General features: G+C 40.7%; 1 protein-coding gene across 5 annotated transcripts in view; it reads left to right on the plus strand.

Annotated features, from left to right (window-relative positions):
• Positions 1 to 15832, plus strand: part of LOC131473909 (kinesin-like protein KIF20B) — a 44147-nt gene that overhangs the window by 17178 nt on the left and 11137 nt on the right. For 4 of the 5 annotated variants that reach the window (XM_058651524.1, XM_058651528.1, XM_058651527.1 and 1 more), the window contains exons 23-30: positions 771 to 813; positions 905 to 1030; positions 1123 to 1238; positions 1309 to 1464; positions 1779 to 1946; positions 3638 to 3751; positions 6172 to 6279; positions 6369 to 6578. In XM_058651524.1, coding sequence (XP_058507507.1) covers positions 771 to 813; positions 905 to 1030; positions 1123 to 1238; positions 1309 to 1464; positions 1779 to 1946; positions 3638 to 3751; positions 6172 to 6279; positions 6369 to 6578 — 1041 coding nt within the window. The remainder of the gene's footprint in view (positions 1 to 770; positions 814 to 904; positions 1031 to 1122; positions 1239 to 1308; positions 1465 to 1778; positions 1947 to 3637; positions 3752 to 6171; positions 6280 to 6368; positions 6579 to 15832) is intronic. The other variant, XM_058651526.1, reaches the window with a different exon arrangement.

Genomic DNA, 15832 nt, shown 5'->3' on the forward strand with positions numbered 1-15832 from the left:
CGTCTCAGTCTGAGTCTGAGTCTCAGTCTGAGTCTCAGTCTCAGTGTGAGTCTCAGTCTGAGTCTCAGTCTCAGTGTGAGTCTCAGTCTGAGTCTCAGTCTCAGTGTGAGTCTCAGTCTGAGTCTCAGTCTGCGTCTCAGTCTGCGTCTCAGTCTGAGTCTCAGTCTGTGCGAGTCTCAGTCTGAGTCTCAGTCTGAGTCTCAGTGTGAGTCTCAGTCTCAGTCTGAGTCTCAGTCTGAGTCTCAGTCTGAGTCTCAGTCTCAGTCTGAGTCTGAGTCTGAGTCTCAGTGTGAGTCTCAGTCTGAGTCTGAGTCTCAGTCTGAGTCTGAGTCTCAGTCTGAGTCTCAGTCTCAGTGTGAGTCTCAGTCTGAGTCTCAGACTGAGACTCAGTGTGAGTCTGAGTCTGAGTCACAGTATGAGTCTCAGTCACAGTCAGAGTCTCAGTCTGAGTCTCAGTCTGCGTCTCAGTCTGAGTCTGAGTCTCAGTCTGAGTCTCAGTCTCAGTGTGAGTCTCAGTCTGAGTCTCAGTCTCAGTGTGAGTCTCAGTCTGAGTCTCAGTCTCAGTGTGAGTCTCAGTCTGAGTCTCAGTCTGAGTCTCAGTCTGAGTCTCAGTGTGAGTCTCAGTGTGAGTCTCAGTCTGAGTCTCACACTGAGACTCAGTGTGAGTCTGAGTCTCAGTGTGAGTCTCAGTGAGACACTGCGTCTGTCACTTGCCCTTCATCACTCTGTTTCATGAGGTGTTTATTGCGTCTCTTTCTGCTCGTCTTCAGGAACAATCCTCCGACAGCAGGTCTGAGCGGAACACCTGTGCAGGTGAGACACTGTCCTCAGCAGCTTTTAAAGCACGTTCTCTGTCGTGTTCGTGTGTGTGTGTGAGCGTGTGTGTGTGTGTGTGGATCCTCAGACCTGCAGGCTAAAGAGCGTGTGATGGAGGACATGCGTTTGGCTCTGACGGAGCAGGAGGAGACGCAGACGCAGATGGAGGAGGTTCTGGAGGAGAAGCTCCACCGCATCCAGGAACTCTCTGAAGGCAAGGAGGCAAATGTTGGCTAAAAATCAATCTTTCTTCAATTTTGAACGTTTCTATTGATTTTTTTACGTTTGTTGGTTTGATCTTTGCAGAAGTGGAGAGACTTAAAGCGTCGCAGGGCGGCGGCGGCGGCGCTCGGGTGGAAACACAGTCACATGACCTCAGCCTGGTCAGACAGGAAGCTGCGAAGGCTCAGGAACAACTGAAGGTACAGATGGGAAATGATGTTTGTGTAAATGTGAAGGACAGTGTAATACATGGAGTGACGTGGTTTCCAGCTGTGCACAGACAAACATCAGGCCGAGAGAAGGAAGTGGCTGGAGGAGAAACTGTCTCTGATTGGTCAGGCTAAAGAGGCCGAGGACAAGAGGAACCAGGAGATGAGGAAGTTTGTCGACGACAGAGAGCGATACGTGCGACAGCAGAGTCGTATGGTGAGAAGACGACAACGTGACACAAACAACACAAAGTTTATCCTCTTATTCACGCACAGCCACCTTCTAGTCCTTTTTTGTGAAGTCTGTTTCTGAAGAAGAAGCAAAACTAACTGTGTGTGTCTGTGTGTGTGTGCGTCTGTGTCTGTCTGTGTGTGTGTGTGTGTGTGTGCGTCTGTCTGTGTGCGTGTGTCTGTGTGTGTGTGCGTCTGTGTGTGTGTGCGTCTGTGTGTGTGTGCGTGTATGTGTGTCTGTGTGCGCGTGTGTGTCTGTGTGCATGTGTGCGCGCGCGACACACACTGCTTGTGTGTCAGGAGAGTGAACTCTCTGAGAAGGAGCAGACGATGGACATGTGGAGGACAGAGAGGGACACACTGGTCTCTGCTCTGGAGGTTCAGCTCCACAAACTCCTCAGCAGCCAAGCACAAAAAGACAAAGAGATCCAGGAGCTGCGCCGCAACACCACACAACCACCAGCAGAGGTCAGTGTAAGCACAGTGATCACACCAGAGGCAACAGTTTACACAAAGACAGTAAAAACTGAATGATGTTGCACATTTTCTTCTTCACTCACTGCTTTAAAATCCCTGATATTTTCAGTTTCCTGAGTGAATATTAAAGATAAACGTCTTCAGAGTTTGACACTCACAGTGAACAGTCTGTGGTGGTGATGATGATGATGATGATGAGATCAGTGAAGCTACAGCGTCTGATACCATGAGAAATAAAAACAAACATGTCAGTCTTCATTTATGAGACTTCAGTGCTGAGAATCAGCTTATTGACGGCGATTGATCTCAGAGCTGCAACAACTCATTAAAGTCATAAACTAATCATTCAAAGCAGTTTGTCCGGTTTATCTGCTCCAGAAAACTGACCAAACAGATCATTCAGTCAGGGTTCCAACAGGTCCTTGAAATCCTTGAAATCCTTGAAAGTTTGTGATTTAAAAAAAAAAAAAAAGAAGAAGAAAATTCAGTGCCTTTTAAAAGGTTTTTGAAACAAGTTTGTGAGTTTTGTGCAGTAAAGAAGTGAAGTTGATACTCAGCTAAACGTCTCCCTTGGTTGTCACGACGCCACCTACTGTTCATGTCCTGCGTTGCTGTTCGTAGACGAGTCAAACGGCGCATTTCCACCGGCTCTACTCGCCTCGGCACGGCGCGGCACGATTAGGTTGCATCTCCACTACAAAAAAGTACCTACTTAACGTGGGGTAATATATGTGTATATACGTGGGGTAACTCAGTGGTTTAGACCGGTACCCTGTGTGCAAAAGACTTCATGGTCACGAGTTCAACTCCACCCCTGGCCGATTGTACTCAATTCCCTTGTAAGTAGCTTTGGATAAAAGTGTCTGCTAAATGACATGTAATGTAATGTAACGTGGGCGGAGTCATCACTGCGCGGCCGAGTGAAACTGCGGTGACTTCGTTTTGTACGTGACACACACACACACACACGAGTGACTAGTGACTTTACACCACACTTCTGTAGTTGTTGGAGATTAAGCCACGTTTTTAGGATTGTTAAGTAGTTACTTTATCTACAGTTGGGCTTGATTTCTGTCCACACGTCTCCTGAGTACAGCGGTCTGTGGCTCGCGATCAGCAGCGCTGTCCCTAAATACACCACTCCACTTTAAAAGACTCCTGTTAAATATAGAGGTTTCCCTGGTAGTTGATTACCTGGTAGATTAACCCACGTCGTTAGGATTGTTAAGTAGTTTTAAGTGATCTACAGTTCGCCGCTGTTGGGCTTGATTTGTGTGTGGGACGTCTCTTCCTGTGACGGCAGTCTGACCAATCGTAGCATACTACCTGCTACTAGCACACTTGGAACCTCGCCGGAGCAGGTACTAAAAATAGTACCTAGTACCAGGTACTAGGCTCGTGGAAACGCTACTTAAACCTTGGCGAGGCGTGGCGAGTAGAGCCGGTGGAAATGCGTCAGTACTGTGGGAACCCTGCTGGCTTTTCTTTAGTACAATCCACCTCATGTCATGTGATAGTTAGTGAAAATCTTCAGTGTCAGGTGGTTTATGAAGATGTGATGATTGAAATCATTCATTCATATTCTTTATTTTTGTCCGAAAATTATCCTCTGCTGTCTCTAAATATTTAAAGTGTAAAGAACGAAGCTGTGGAAATATAAGTGTGTGTGTTTCCTGTTCCAGGGTGATGGTGGCGTTGCCGTGGGGGAGCTGCAGGCTGCTCTGCGTGAGCGAGACGCAGACGTCCAGAGACTGAAGGAGGAGCTGAAGACGATGAGAGACACAGAGGTCACAGAGGTCAGTGTGACTCATCTGTCAACACGTTAAAACAAAACCACTGAAATAAAGGGTTTTTTATTTCAGTATGTATGTATACATGCATATATATATATATACTGTATATATGTGTGTGTGTGTATGTGTATGTGTATATGTATATATATATATATATATATATATTGTATATATGTGTGTATGTGTGTATATATATATATATATATATATATATATATGTATATATATATATACATATATACACATGTATGTATGTATGTATGTATGTATGTACTGTATGTATATGGGGCAGCCCGTGGCCCCACCAGGTCAAAAGGGCTGGGGTACCCCTGAGCAAGGTACCCAACCCCCATTGCTCCCCGGGCGCTACTCAGTGTGGCAGCCCACTGCTCCTAATTCTAGGATGGGTCAAATGCAGAGAAATAATTTCCCTAAGGGGATTAATAAAGTATATATTCTATGTATACATGTATTAGGGCTGGGTAATATGGACTAAAAGTCATACCTGGATATCTTTTAGCTGAGGTGGGGTTTCCCCCCCAAAAGCATCATAGCATATTAGATCAAATGTTTTCCAGAGGCTAACCCTTAAAAAAATAAACAAACCGTCCGTTATAAATTTAAGCCACATGCCAAAGGTCAGAGGTCACTGAACTTCTCCTTGAATAAAATGAAATAATCTACTAATAATAATCTAATAATATACAGTCATTCATTCAAAAACACTGTTACAATTACAACAGTTACAATAAAGACTTTTCCACTGATGTATTTACTGCAACTGCAAACTGTTCTTTCAAAAAGAAAAACAGATGTAAGGACCCACTTATATTAAAGGAGACATATTATACCCTATTTCCCCCATTAAAATAGTTCCCTGGTGTCCTAATGAACATGTCAGTGACATGCTTTGGTCAAAATACCATAAGGATGAAGCACCATAGCAGTTCAATAACCCTGCTAAACCCGCCCCTTTCAGAACGCTCGGTTTTGTGCATGGTCCCTTTATATGCAAATGAGACACAGGCAAACACACGCCCATTTCTTCCAGGGGGTTTCTGATTTGTCCTTGTTACAGCGCTCACTCGCTCAGCTCCTGTTCCCTCCGCTCCATTCCTCTCCCCCTCCCTCCACTAGTTCTCTGACAATATCAACATGGCAGCGAGAGTGTCGTCACAGGAAGAGACGTCTGACACAAGGATCAAGCCGAACACTGACCAACTGTAAATCAGTTAAAAACACTTAGGAACAGCACCACTGATCGCCAGCGGCGCGCGGCGAGCTGCATAAACTGCCGCTGTATGTGAGTGTGTGCTCCGGTCATGGAGGACGTACTGAACAAATATGTTTAATTAGTGTCAGTTATGACCTCTATGTGACCTTTTCTTAAACATGTGTGTGTTTGGTCGTCGGTGAAATACGTTCGCTGACTAAATACGGCGACCGCTGGCCGCAGTCTGATGTGAAGTGGTGCGAACACACGAACACACGTTTGCTGACTTTATCCGGCACATTAGCTTCATATATAAAATCCTCTGAGGCTGGAAGTTTGTGTAAAACACTGTGCTCCACTGTGCAGCCACCAACAGCACACTTGTCCCTCCGCGTTGACATAATACCGCTCTTCCTCCCTCGCCTGCACTCTCGCAGGGTGGAGCTAAGGTGGAGCTAAGGTGGAGCTCTCGAGGTAAACTTACTGGTGGGCGGTAACATTGGCGGTGAAATGCGCATGCTGCCGTCATAAGCGCAGGGAATTCAACATCGCGTGTTTTATCGCCTATACTTACACTAAGGGGGACCACGAAAACATGACTGAGTATTCTTTTTCCACAGTTTGGTGACTGGTAGGGCCTCCAGAGTCCCAAATATAAGTATTGAAATGGTTAAAAAGTTGATTTTGCATAATATGTCCCCTTTAATCAAGTCATTTCATTTCACATGTTCAGAGGTTATTATGTCCAGTTTTTGATGTATTGTGTGTAGCTCACAAGGTATCAGTGCTCTAGTTTCTGTGATGAAAAGTAGCGCACACAGAGAGGTGTGCTTTCTCTTTTTGGCCACAAGGTGGAGTATCTGCTAAAGTGAGCAGTGCTCAGGAGAAGCAGCACGTGTGCAATGTGACACATTCATGGTCTTCAATGAAACAAACGAGTATAAAATCACATTCAAATACAAATCATTTGGTTTTCTGCCCTTTCAAAGTCCTTCATCGTTACAATCTGCACAGTCTCACCACTAGATGTCACTAAATCTGACACACAGGACCTTTAAGACACGATTGGCCTGATGACGGTCGAGCGTTGCTCCATTATTAGTCGTTTAGTTTGTTTTTACAAACATAAACTTGATAAATGTTGCTCAGTCTCTGTAACTTCAAAAGACCAGTTTCATGAGTAATAAGCTTTTACTTCTGTTTACAACAGGCTAACAGCAGTGAAAGCCCTGCTGCTCTGGCAGGGAAACCCCACAGCCTCGCCGTCAACAGAAAGTCTGCAGAACGGCGGGAAACCAGAGCGTCGGTCAGCAGTCAGGTGAGAGATCGACCGTGTGTGTGTGTGTGTGTGTGTGTGTGTGTGTGTGGTAGAGCTGAACACATGACCTTTAACCTCCGCCTCCTCAGGGCTCCTCCGGTTTTCCCTCCATCCTGGAGTCGTCGGAGATTTCCACGGAGAACGGCCGGATGAGGCGCTTCCCTCGACCCGAGCTGGAGATCTCCTTCAGCCCACTGCAGCCCAACCGCATGGCCCTGCGTCGCCAGGGCGACGACAACGCCGTCACCGTCAAGATCACGCGCTCGGCGCGTAAGAGGAAGAGCGGCGAGATGGAGAAGGTAGGAGCCAATCACACGATGGCAATGAACCATCTGTGACACAGTCGCTGCCGTGTTTACGTGAGAATACGAGACGTTTGTGGCGTCAACGCCGTTAAAAACAGCCCAGATGCTGCAGGTCAAAGGTCGTAGTCAGGCCAACGTCTCGACACAGATGAGGAAAGAAAAGCAGCGATGATGTAAATCTGTTTGTTCAGAAGAAGAAAGTTAATGCGAGACAAGCACACACACACACACACACACACACACACCCAAGAATTTAAATTTTTTTATTATTATTTTTTTTAATTTAATTTTATTAATCCCCTTATTTCTCTGCATTTGACCCATCCTAGAATTAGGAGCAGTGGGCTGCCACACTGAGTAGCGCCCGGGGAGCAATGGGGGTTGGGTACCTTGCTCAGGGGTACCCCAGCCCTTTAGGCCGGGGGGGATTTGAACCGGCGACCCTCCGGTTACAAAAGCACAAGCATGCACACACAAGCACACACACACACACACACACAAGCGCACGCACATACACAGCCAATAGTCAAATTGTAATCATATATATCAACAGTCATATTTATACAGTATGTTATTACATTACTACATTTTCAGTTTAATGTTGCCTTGTAGATCAGACTGGCCCTAACACTGTTTTGGCCGATTCAACAATCCCAGAGTAAAAGTAAAGCTTTGTTTCTCTGTAGCCACGGAGAGCCTCCAAAAAAGGTTATCATCCGTCGAGGCAACTGAGACCAATGGAGACCGCGGTGCTGTTAGGGCTGGGCGATAGACCGGTATATTTTTGAAAGAGATATGTATATATTATGTATTATTTTTATGTTGCCTTGCGAACGCTATTTAATAAAGCCGACCGCTTCAGCTGCTCAGCCACGCCCCTTCTATGTACGTACTACATAGTGTTGTCCCGCCCACGCTACGCATCACAACAGACATTTGAACGAAAAGGTGGCGGGCGCTGTGCAGGTGGAGAGTGAGCAGAAAAATAAAATGTATACTTTTAGTGTGATACATTTTTCTTCACCATCTTCGTTACTCGTTATTACAAAATAAAAGTTGAGCTGGTGACGTAATGCCAGTTTGTTGTCACCAGTTTTGTGAGTGAAAACCCACCAGCGGCTCGTTGTTTACCGTGTCCGACACCGAGGCTCGGGTCTTCGGGTTTCTGTTGTACACAAAGGTGAATTTAACTTCTACCAAAGTCATTTTCTAGTAAGATACTTGCACTTCTACTCAAATGTCGCTTTCAAGTACTTTACTGAGGATTTAATATTTCTCTGTTTTCTGTATAATACTGTGAAGCTGTAGGCCTGTTTTTGTTTACATTTTTTGTTATTTGCAAAATTATGCCTATAAGTGTCGACTATTACTATAGATTTTCTTTTATAATACTTTACATATTTCAAACAGGCAACTGTTATATGCACAGCTGTGCTTTGTTGAGCAAAAAAACAAAACTAAACCTAAATAAATGGTTGATGGTGATTAGTTAAAAGTACACTTTACCTGTTTTGTTCAAAATATCGTTATAATATCGCATATCGCCATTAGACCAAAAAATATGGAGATATGACAGGTCCATATCGCCCAGCCCTAGGTGCTGTCATTGGTCAGTTAATGACTCATTCCCGCAGCCCCTAGTGTTCTGGCGGTGAATTGCAATACCATATTGAAAACTGCAACACACTACCCCGTCAAAGTGTCTGTATGGTCACGGAGTGGGATACACGGAGCACTATAATGGAACCCTAAGAGTGACATATAAATCCAAATTGACTCTTAATTGCTCCTTTAGGCCTCCTGTGGAGGGGGGTTTGAGGGTGGAGGGGTATCTATAAGATCGGATATTTAAACATCTGTTGCAAGATGCAATATTAAGGCTACGTGTGACACTTTCTCTCCAGAAAATGAAAATTAAATAAAGTGATACCTCAGTTATTACATTATTGACTCAGTTATTACATTATCAAAGGATGCTTTTAATGCAAGGCCAATAACGTAATAAGTTATTACGTTATTGGCTCAACAACTTAATTACATTATTGGCAATTTATTACGTTATTGGTTTTATTACATTTAAATTATTACGTTATTGGTTTTATTACATTAAAATTATTACGTTATTGGTTTTATTACATTTAAATTATTACGTTATTTGCTGTTATTACGTTATTGGTTTTATTACATTTAAATTAATACGTTATTGGTTTTCTTACCTTTAGATTATTCCATTATTGGCCGTTATTACGTTATCGGTTGCTACAGACCTGCTTTATTTCTTTACATTCAGGTTATTTACATAAAACCATCTTAAGTAACTTTTTCAAAATGTATATTAATTTTTTTTATCAATTTATATAATATTTAGTGTATTTCATAAATGTATTCACTATAATAAACATGATGATGCAACAGCCTTTTTAAACCAGGAAAAGTCATCACAGATCCTAAAAACTGACTGCTGCTCTCTTAGCGCCACCTTCTGGCTTTGCTTCTTTCTGTGGTTTAATTCAACAAAGTAATGAAGTAGTTTCATAAGTCTCCGATGTCTTTGTAAACCCCACTCACTTTCCCACACCAAAGTCCAGAGAGAAAATCAGTGATTTAAGGAGCTGCTGGTCCACTGCTGCCTCGTGTGTTCACTTTGTGTCACGTGCATGAATCCAAATGAAGGATTAAACTCCTCGATTATTTGTACACAAACAGTTTGTTTCTCACCTTGGCTAAGAGTTTGTGGGAGGACACGCACACACACACGCACACACACACACACACACACAGACAGACAGAGACACACACACACACACACACACAGACACACACACGTGTGTGCACACACACACACAAACACACACAGAGGCAGACACATGCTACGTGTTTTAACTTCAGAGAGTGTGTGTATATGTGTCTGTCTGTGTGTGTGTGTGTGTGTGTGTGTGTTTGTTTGTGCGTGTCTTTATGTGTATGTCTGCGTGTGTGTGTGTGTGTTTGTTTGTGCGTGTCTTTATGTGTATGTCTGCGTGTGTGTGTGTGTGTGCGCACTGACCCAGAAAAACTAGCATGTAAAGATAAAAACCACAAGGACGAGTGAAGGAGAGAAAGTTTATTCTTGTGGCAGCTGATCTCAAATGACTATATATACACACACATATACTGTATATATATATATATATATATATATGTATGTATATGTACACACACATATGTATATATATGTGTGTGTGTGTATATACATATATGTACATATACTAGGGGTGGGCGATATGACCTAAAATTAATATCACGGTATTTTTCATCTTTTGAACGGTGACGGTATAATATCACGGTATTACTTTTTTTGGTAGGTTTTGGGAGGAGTACATATTTTTTAATAATATTCTAATCTGATATTTGTAGTTTTTTTTCCTTTCTGATCCAGTCCCCAGAGGAATCACGGCTAAACAATACTAACAACGAACAATACAATACTAATGTGGTGGCCTTAAATTTGTTTTTGTTTTCTTTTTTTAATACAAACAGAAATTTTCTGAATATGAAATGTTAGGTTTACATAGTGTAACTTACCAATAGCGTTGTGCAGTCTGTGTCCAAAACATGCGAGTCTCGTATATTTATTAATTTCCAGAGCGCGCACCATGTTTGCACCGCTGTCAGTTGTCATGCACATCAGACGCGCTTCATCCAAGTACCAGTCAGAAACGCAATTATTGCTCCGGTGTGGTCTTCGGGGAGGAAGGCGGTCTGGAGGCATCTGCTGCGCAACTTCCAGTCATTGTCAATGAAGTGGATGGTGAGGCTAATGTATGGCTCAGTAGTCCGGCTGGACCATAAATCAGAAGTGGCCGAGTAGGCGTCAAGGTGGCGAATTTCGTTCATTACTCTGTCCCGTACCTCTGTGTACAGCTCTGGCAAGTGCTCGTTACGCTAATTTAATGGCCACTCCCCTTTTACCAGCGAATATGTTTTACTTTTTTATTTGCAACAAGATATACAGTATATAAGGACAGATATTCAGACCACTGAACGTTTGAAGAAAATGTAATGCATTATTATTTAGAATTAGGAGATTATTGGCGCTCAATTGATTTATCACGGTATTGACGGTATTGCAAAATCCATATCATGGCGCAATGTCACACCGGTGCTGACTATGACACCGGTATACCGCCCACCCCTTACATATACATATATATGTATGTATGTGTGTGTGTCTGTGTATATATATATATACACACATGTATATATGTGTATTTATGTATATATGTATATATATTTATATACATATATGTATGTGTATACATATATACATATATGTGTGTATATATGTATGTATATGTGTACATGTATACATATGTGTTTGTAGATATATGTATATCAGGGGTCGCGTTAACCGAATATTTTCCGTCATTGACCGTTTTTTTTAAAACGGTCAATGACGGAAAAATCTGAGAGCCATCCGTCATTTTGACAGATTGCAATTCACAGCCCTAAAAACTATGTTGATAAAAGAGGTGAAAAAAGAGGGATAGATGCAGATGAAGGACAAACTCAGCCCTTGGCCTCAGCGGCAGTAAGGAGGTTAGGCGAGTTCAGTGGGAGCGGGAGTTCTCCTGGCTGAGGAGGGCGGATAGAAAAATGTTGTGCGACACAATAAAGATTCCCATCGGAGAATCCGAGCATAATTTCTGACCAGGACACCGTACTCAATGCATCTCGCTATCCTTGTAGTGCTGACAGCGTGTTAAAGAGCTATGGACAGGAGGCTTTGGAGCGCGTCTGTGACCCGTGCAGCTGATCCACTGGTGCAGAAGGAGCGCATGTTGCGGGATTTCCTACCACGCGCAACTACGCGCAAGCAGGCACGCGATTTAAGTCCATGTGGACCAGGAGGAAGGTGTGAGACTGTGCGTTTAGGCCACAGGTCAACTGTTCATATTCCACTGCAATATGAACAATGCAATTGAATATGTCATTATTATCATTTAAAGTGACCGGTAAAAATTGATTATGACGGGATTTTTATGACCCTGTCAGTCAAAATGACAGACAACGAAAAAGTCTAGCGCAACCTCTGGTGTGTGTATATATATATACAGTATATATGTGTGTGTATATGTATGTATATCTGTACATATACACATATGTGTGCGTGTGTAGATATATGTTTATATATACACAGTATATGTGTGTATGTATATGTGTACAGATATACATATGTGTGCGTGTGTAGATATATGTATATGTGTACATATATACATATGTGTGCGTGTGTGTAGATATATGTGTATATATATACAGTATGTGTGTATATATGTACATATATACATATGTGTGTGTGTTGATATGCACACATATGTACAGTATATATATGTGTGTGTGATAACTTTATTATGTTAATTGACTGCAGCAGTGGGTTGAAGTTGCGTGTGTATGTTTTGTCGAACAGTCCGTGTCTTTTGTCGTGTTGGTTCCTCACAGAAGCTGCACTGGAATATTTCTGTGTTTCCAGTGCAGCTTAGATTGTTTTAGTCCAGTGATAGAACCAGAACCTGAACCTGAACCTGAACCTGCTGATTTTTTTACTTCCTGCTCTGACAAGGTTCAGCTGATACTAAACTATGTCGTCATCAGACTGCGTTCATCTTGTTGAGTATTGGCCGATACCAATATCGATCCAATACGATATCAGCACAAATCATACATACTTTAATGACTTATTTTGTGGTGTGGAATGTTAAATCAAGTGATATTACTTAAACAGAGAACAGTAGTCAGCAACAGTAGGTATTGATTGAAGATTGATTGATTGAATTACTTTATTCCTCCCCCAAGGGGGAAACACACATTCACAACAGCTCAGTTAAAGCCCACATAGACCGGAAGCTCCATTAACGCTGCGTTTGTGTGTGTATCTGTGTCATTACCTCGTTTATGAAACCCTAACATTTCAGAACAAACAGTTCAGCCACTGCTGAGAAAATAGTGTTGTATTGTTTTCCTGGGCTCTGCGAAGCGGATCGGCACTTACCTAGTTTGATGTCGTCATCAGAAATCCTCACCACTCCTCTCACCACCGTAGCGCCTCCTGGTGCGGGCACTAGTCCGGGCACATCCGGTTGCGTACATTCAACCGCAGAAGAAGAACTACTCTCGTTGTAGCTGCTGAGATGCAGAGCATCCACTGTGCCAGAGGGGGAGCTGTGTATCTGAGAGCTGGCCTATCTATTATGTCACTTCCAGGTACCTGGCCAATCACAGGACAGTGGGAAAGCTCTCGTTGGCTGGCCAATCACAACACAGTCCACGTTCTGGGGGTGTGGTTTTGGTCTGAAACAGCGCGGCTGACGAGAGCATCAGTGAGGAGATATTTTGATCGGCTCGTTTGCAGCGATTAGGAGGTTTTTAATCATGAAAACAAGTTAATATATGTAAGTAGACCTCCATAACTAACATATATGTGACCATGAAAACAAGTTAATATATGTAAGTAGACCTCCATAACTAACATATATGTGACCATGAAAACAAGTTAATATATGTAAGTAGACCTCCATAACTAACATATATGTGACCATGAAAACAAGTTAATATATGTAAGTAGACCTCCATAACTAACATATATGTGACCATGAAAACAAGTTAATATATGTAAGTAGACCTCCATAACTAACATATATGTGACCATGAAAACAAGTTAATATATGTAAGTAGACCTCCATAACTAACATATATGTGATCATGAAAACAAGTTAATATATGTAAGTAGACCTCCATAACTAACATATACGTGACCATGAAAACAAGTTAATATATGTAAGTAGACCTCCATAACTAACATATACGTGACCATGAAAACAAGTTAATATATGTAAGTAGACCTCCATAACTAACATATATGTGACCATGAAAACAAGTTAATATATGTAAGTAGACCTCCATAACTAACATATATGTGATCATGAAAACAAGTTAATATATGTAAGTAGACCTCCATAACTAACATATACGTGACCATGAAAACAAGTTAATATATGTAAGTAGACCTCCATAACTAACATATACGTGACCATGAAAACAAGTTAATATATGTAAGTAGACCTCCATAACTAACATATATGTGTGACCATGAAAACAAGTTAATATATGTAAGTAGACCTCCATAACTAACATATACGTGACCATGAAAACAAGTTAATATATGTAAGTAGACCTCCATAACTAACATATATGTGACCATGAAAACAAGTTAATATATGTAAGTAGACCTCCATAACTAACATATATGTGACCATGAAAACAAGTTAATATATGTAAGTAGACCTCCATAACTAACATATATGTGATCATGAAAACAAGTTAATATATGTAAGTAGACCTCCATAACTAACATATACGTGACCATGAAAACAAGTTAATATATGTAAGTAGACCTCCATAACTAACATATACGTGACCATGAAAACAAGTTAATATATGTAAGTAGACCTCCATAACTAACATATATGTGACCATGAAAACAAGTTAATATATGTGAGTAGACCTCCATAACTAACATATACGTGACCATGAAAACAAGTTAATATATGTAAGTAGACCTCCATAACTAACATATATGTGATCATGAAAACAAGTTAATATATGTAAGTAGACCTCCATAACTAACATATATATGTGACCATGAAAACAAGTTAATATATGTAAGTAGACCTCCATAACTAACATATACGTGACCATGAAAACAAGTTGATATATATAAGTAGACCTCCATAACTAACATATACGTGACCATGAAAACAAGTTAATATATGTAAGTAGACCTCCATAACTCACATATATGTGACCATGAAAACAAGTTAATATATGTAAGAAGACCTCCATAACTAACATATACGTGACCATGAAAACAAGTTAATATATGTAAGTAGACCTCCATAACTAACATATATGTGACCGTGAAAACAAGTTAATATATGTAAGTAGACCTCCATAACTAACATATATGTGACCGTGAAAACAAGTTAATATATGTAAGTAGACCTCCATAACTAACATATATGTGACCATGAAAACAAGTTAATATATGTAAGTAGACCTCCATAACTAACATATACGTGACCATGAAAACAAGTTAATATATGTAAGTAGACCTCCATAACTAACATATATGTGACCATGAAAACAAGTTAATATATGTAAGTAGACCTCCATAACTAACATATATGTGAGCATGAAAACAAGTTAATATATGTAAGTAGACCTCCATAACTAACATATATGTGACCATGAAAACAAGTTAATGTATGTAAGTAGACCTCCATAACTAACATATATGTGAGCATGAAAACAAGTATATATATGTGAGTAGACCTCCATAACTAACATATATGTGATCATGAAAACAAGTTAATATATGTAAGTAGACCTCCATAACTAACATATATGTGACCATGAAAACAAGTTAATATATGTAAGTAGACCTCCATAACTAACATATATGTGACCATGAAAACAAGTTAATGTATGTAAGTAGACCTCCATAACTAACATATATGTGAGCATGAAAACAAGTATATATGTGAGTAGACCTCCATAACTAACATATATGTGATCATGAAAACAAGTTAATATATGTAAGTAGACCTCCATAACTAACATATATGTGACCATGAAAACAAGTTAATATATGTAAGTAGACCTCCATAACTAACATATATGTGAGCATGAAAACAAGTATATATATGTGAGTAGACCTCCATAACTAACATATATGTGACCATGAAAACAAGTTAATATATGTAAGTAGACCTCCATAACTAACATATATGTGACCATGAAAACAAGTTAATATATGTAAGTAGACCTCCATAACTAACATATGTGACCATGAAAACAAGTTAATATATGTAAGTAGACCTCCATAACTAACATACATGTGACCATGAAAACAAGTTAATATATGTAAGTAGACCTCCATAACTAACATATACGTGACCATGAAAACAAGTTAATATATGTAAGTAGACCTCCATAACTAACATATATGTGACCATGAAAACAAGTTAATATATGTAAGTAGACCTCCATAACTAACATATATGTGACCATGAAAACAAGTTAATATATGTAAGTAGACCTCCATAACTAACATATATGTGACCATGAAGACAAGTTAATATATGTAAGTAGACCTCCATAACTAACATATATGTGACCATGAAAACAAGTTAATATATGTAAGTAGACCTCCA

This window comes from Solea solea, chromosome 15 (genome assembly GCF_958295425.1).
Source record: "Solea solea chromosome 15, fSolSol10.1, whole genome shotgun sequence".
NCBI lineage: Eukaryota > Metazoa > Chordata > Actinopteri > Pleuronectiformes > Soleidae > Solea > Solea solea.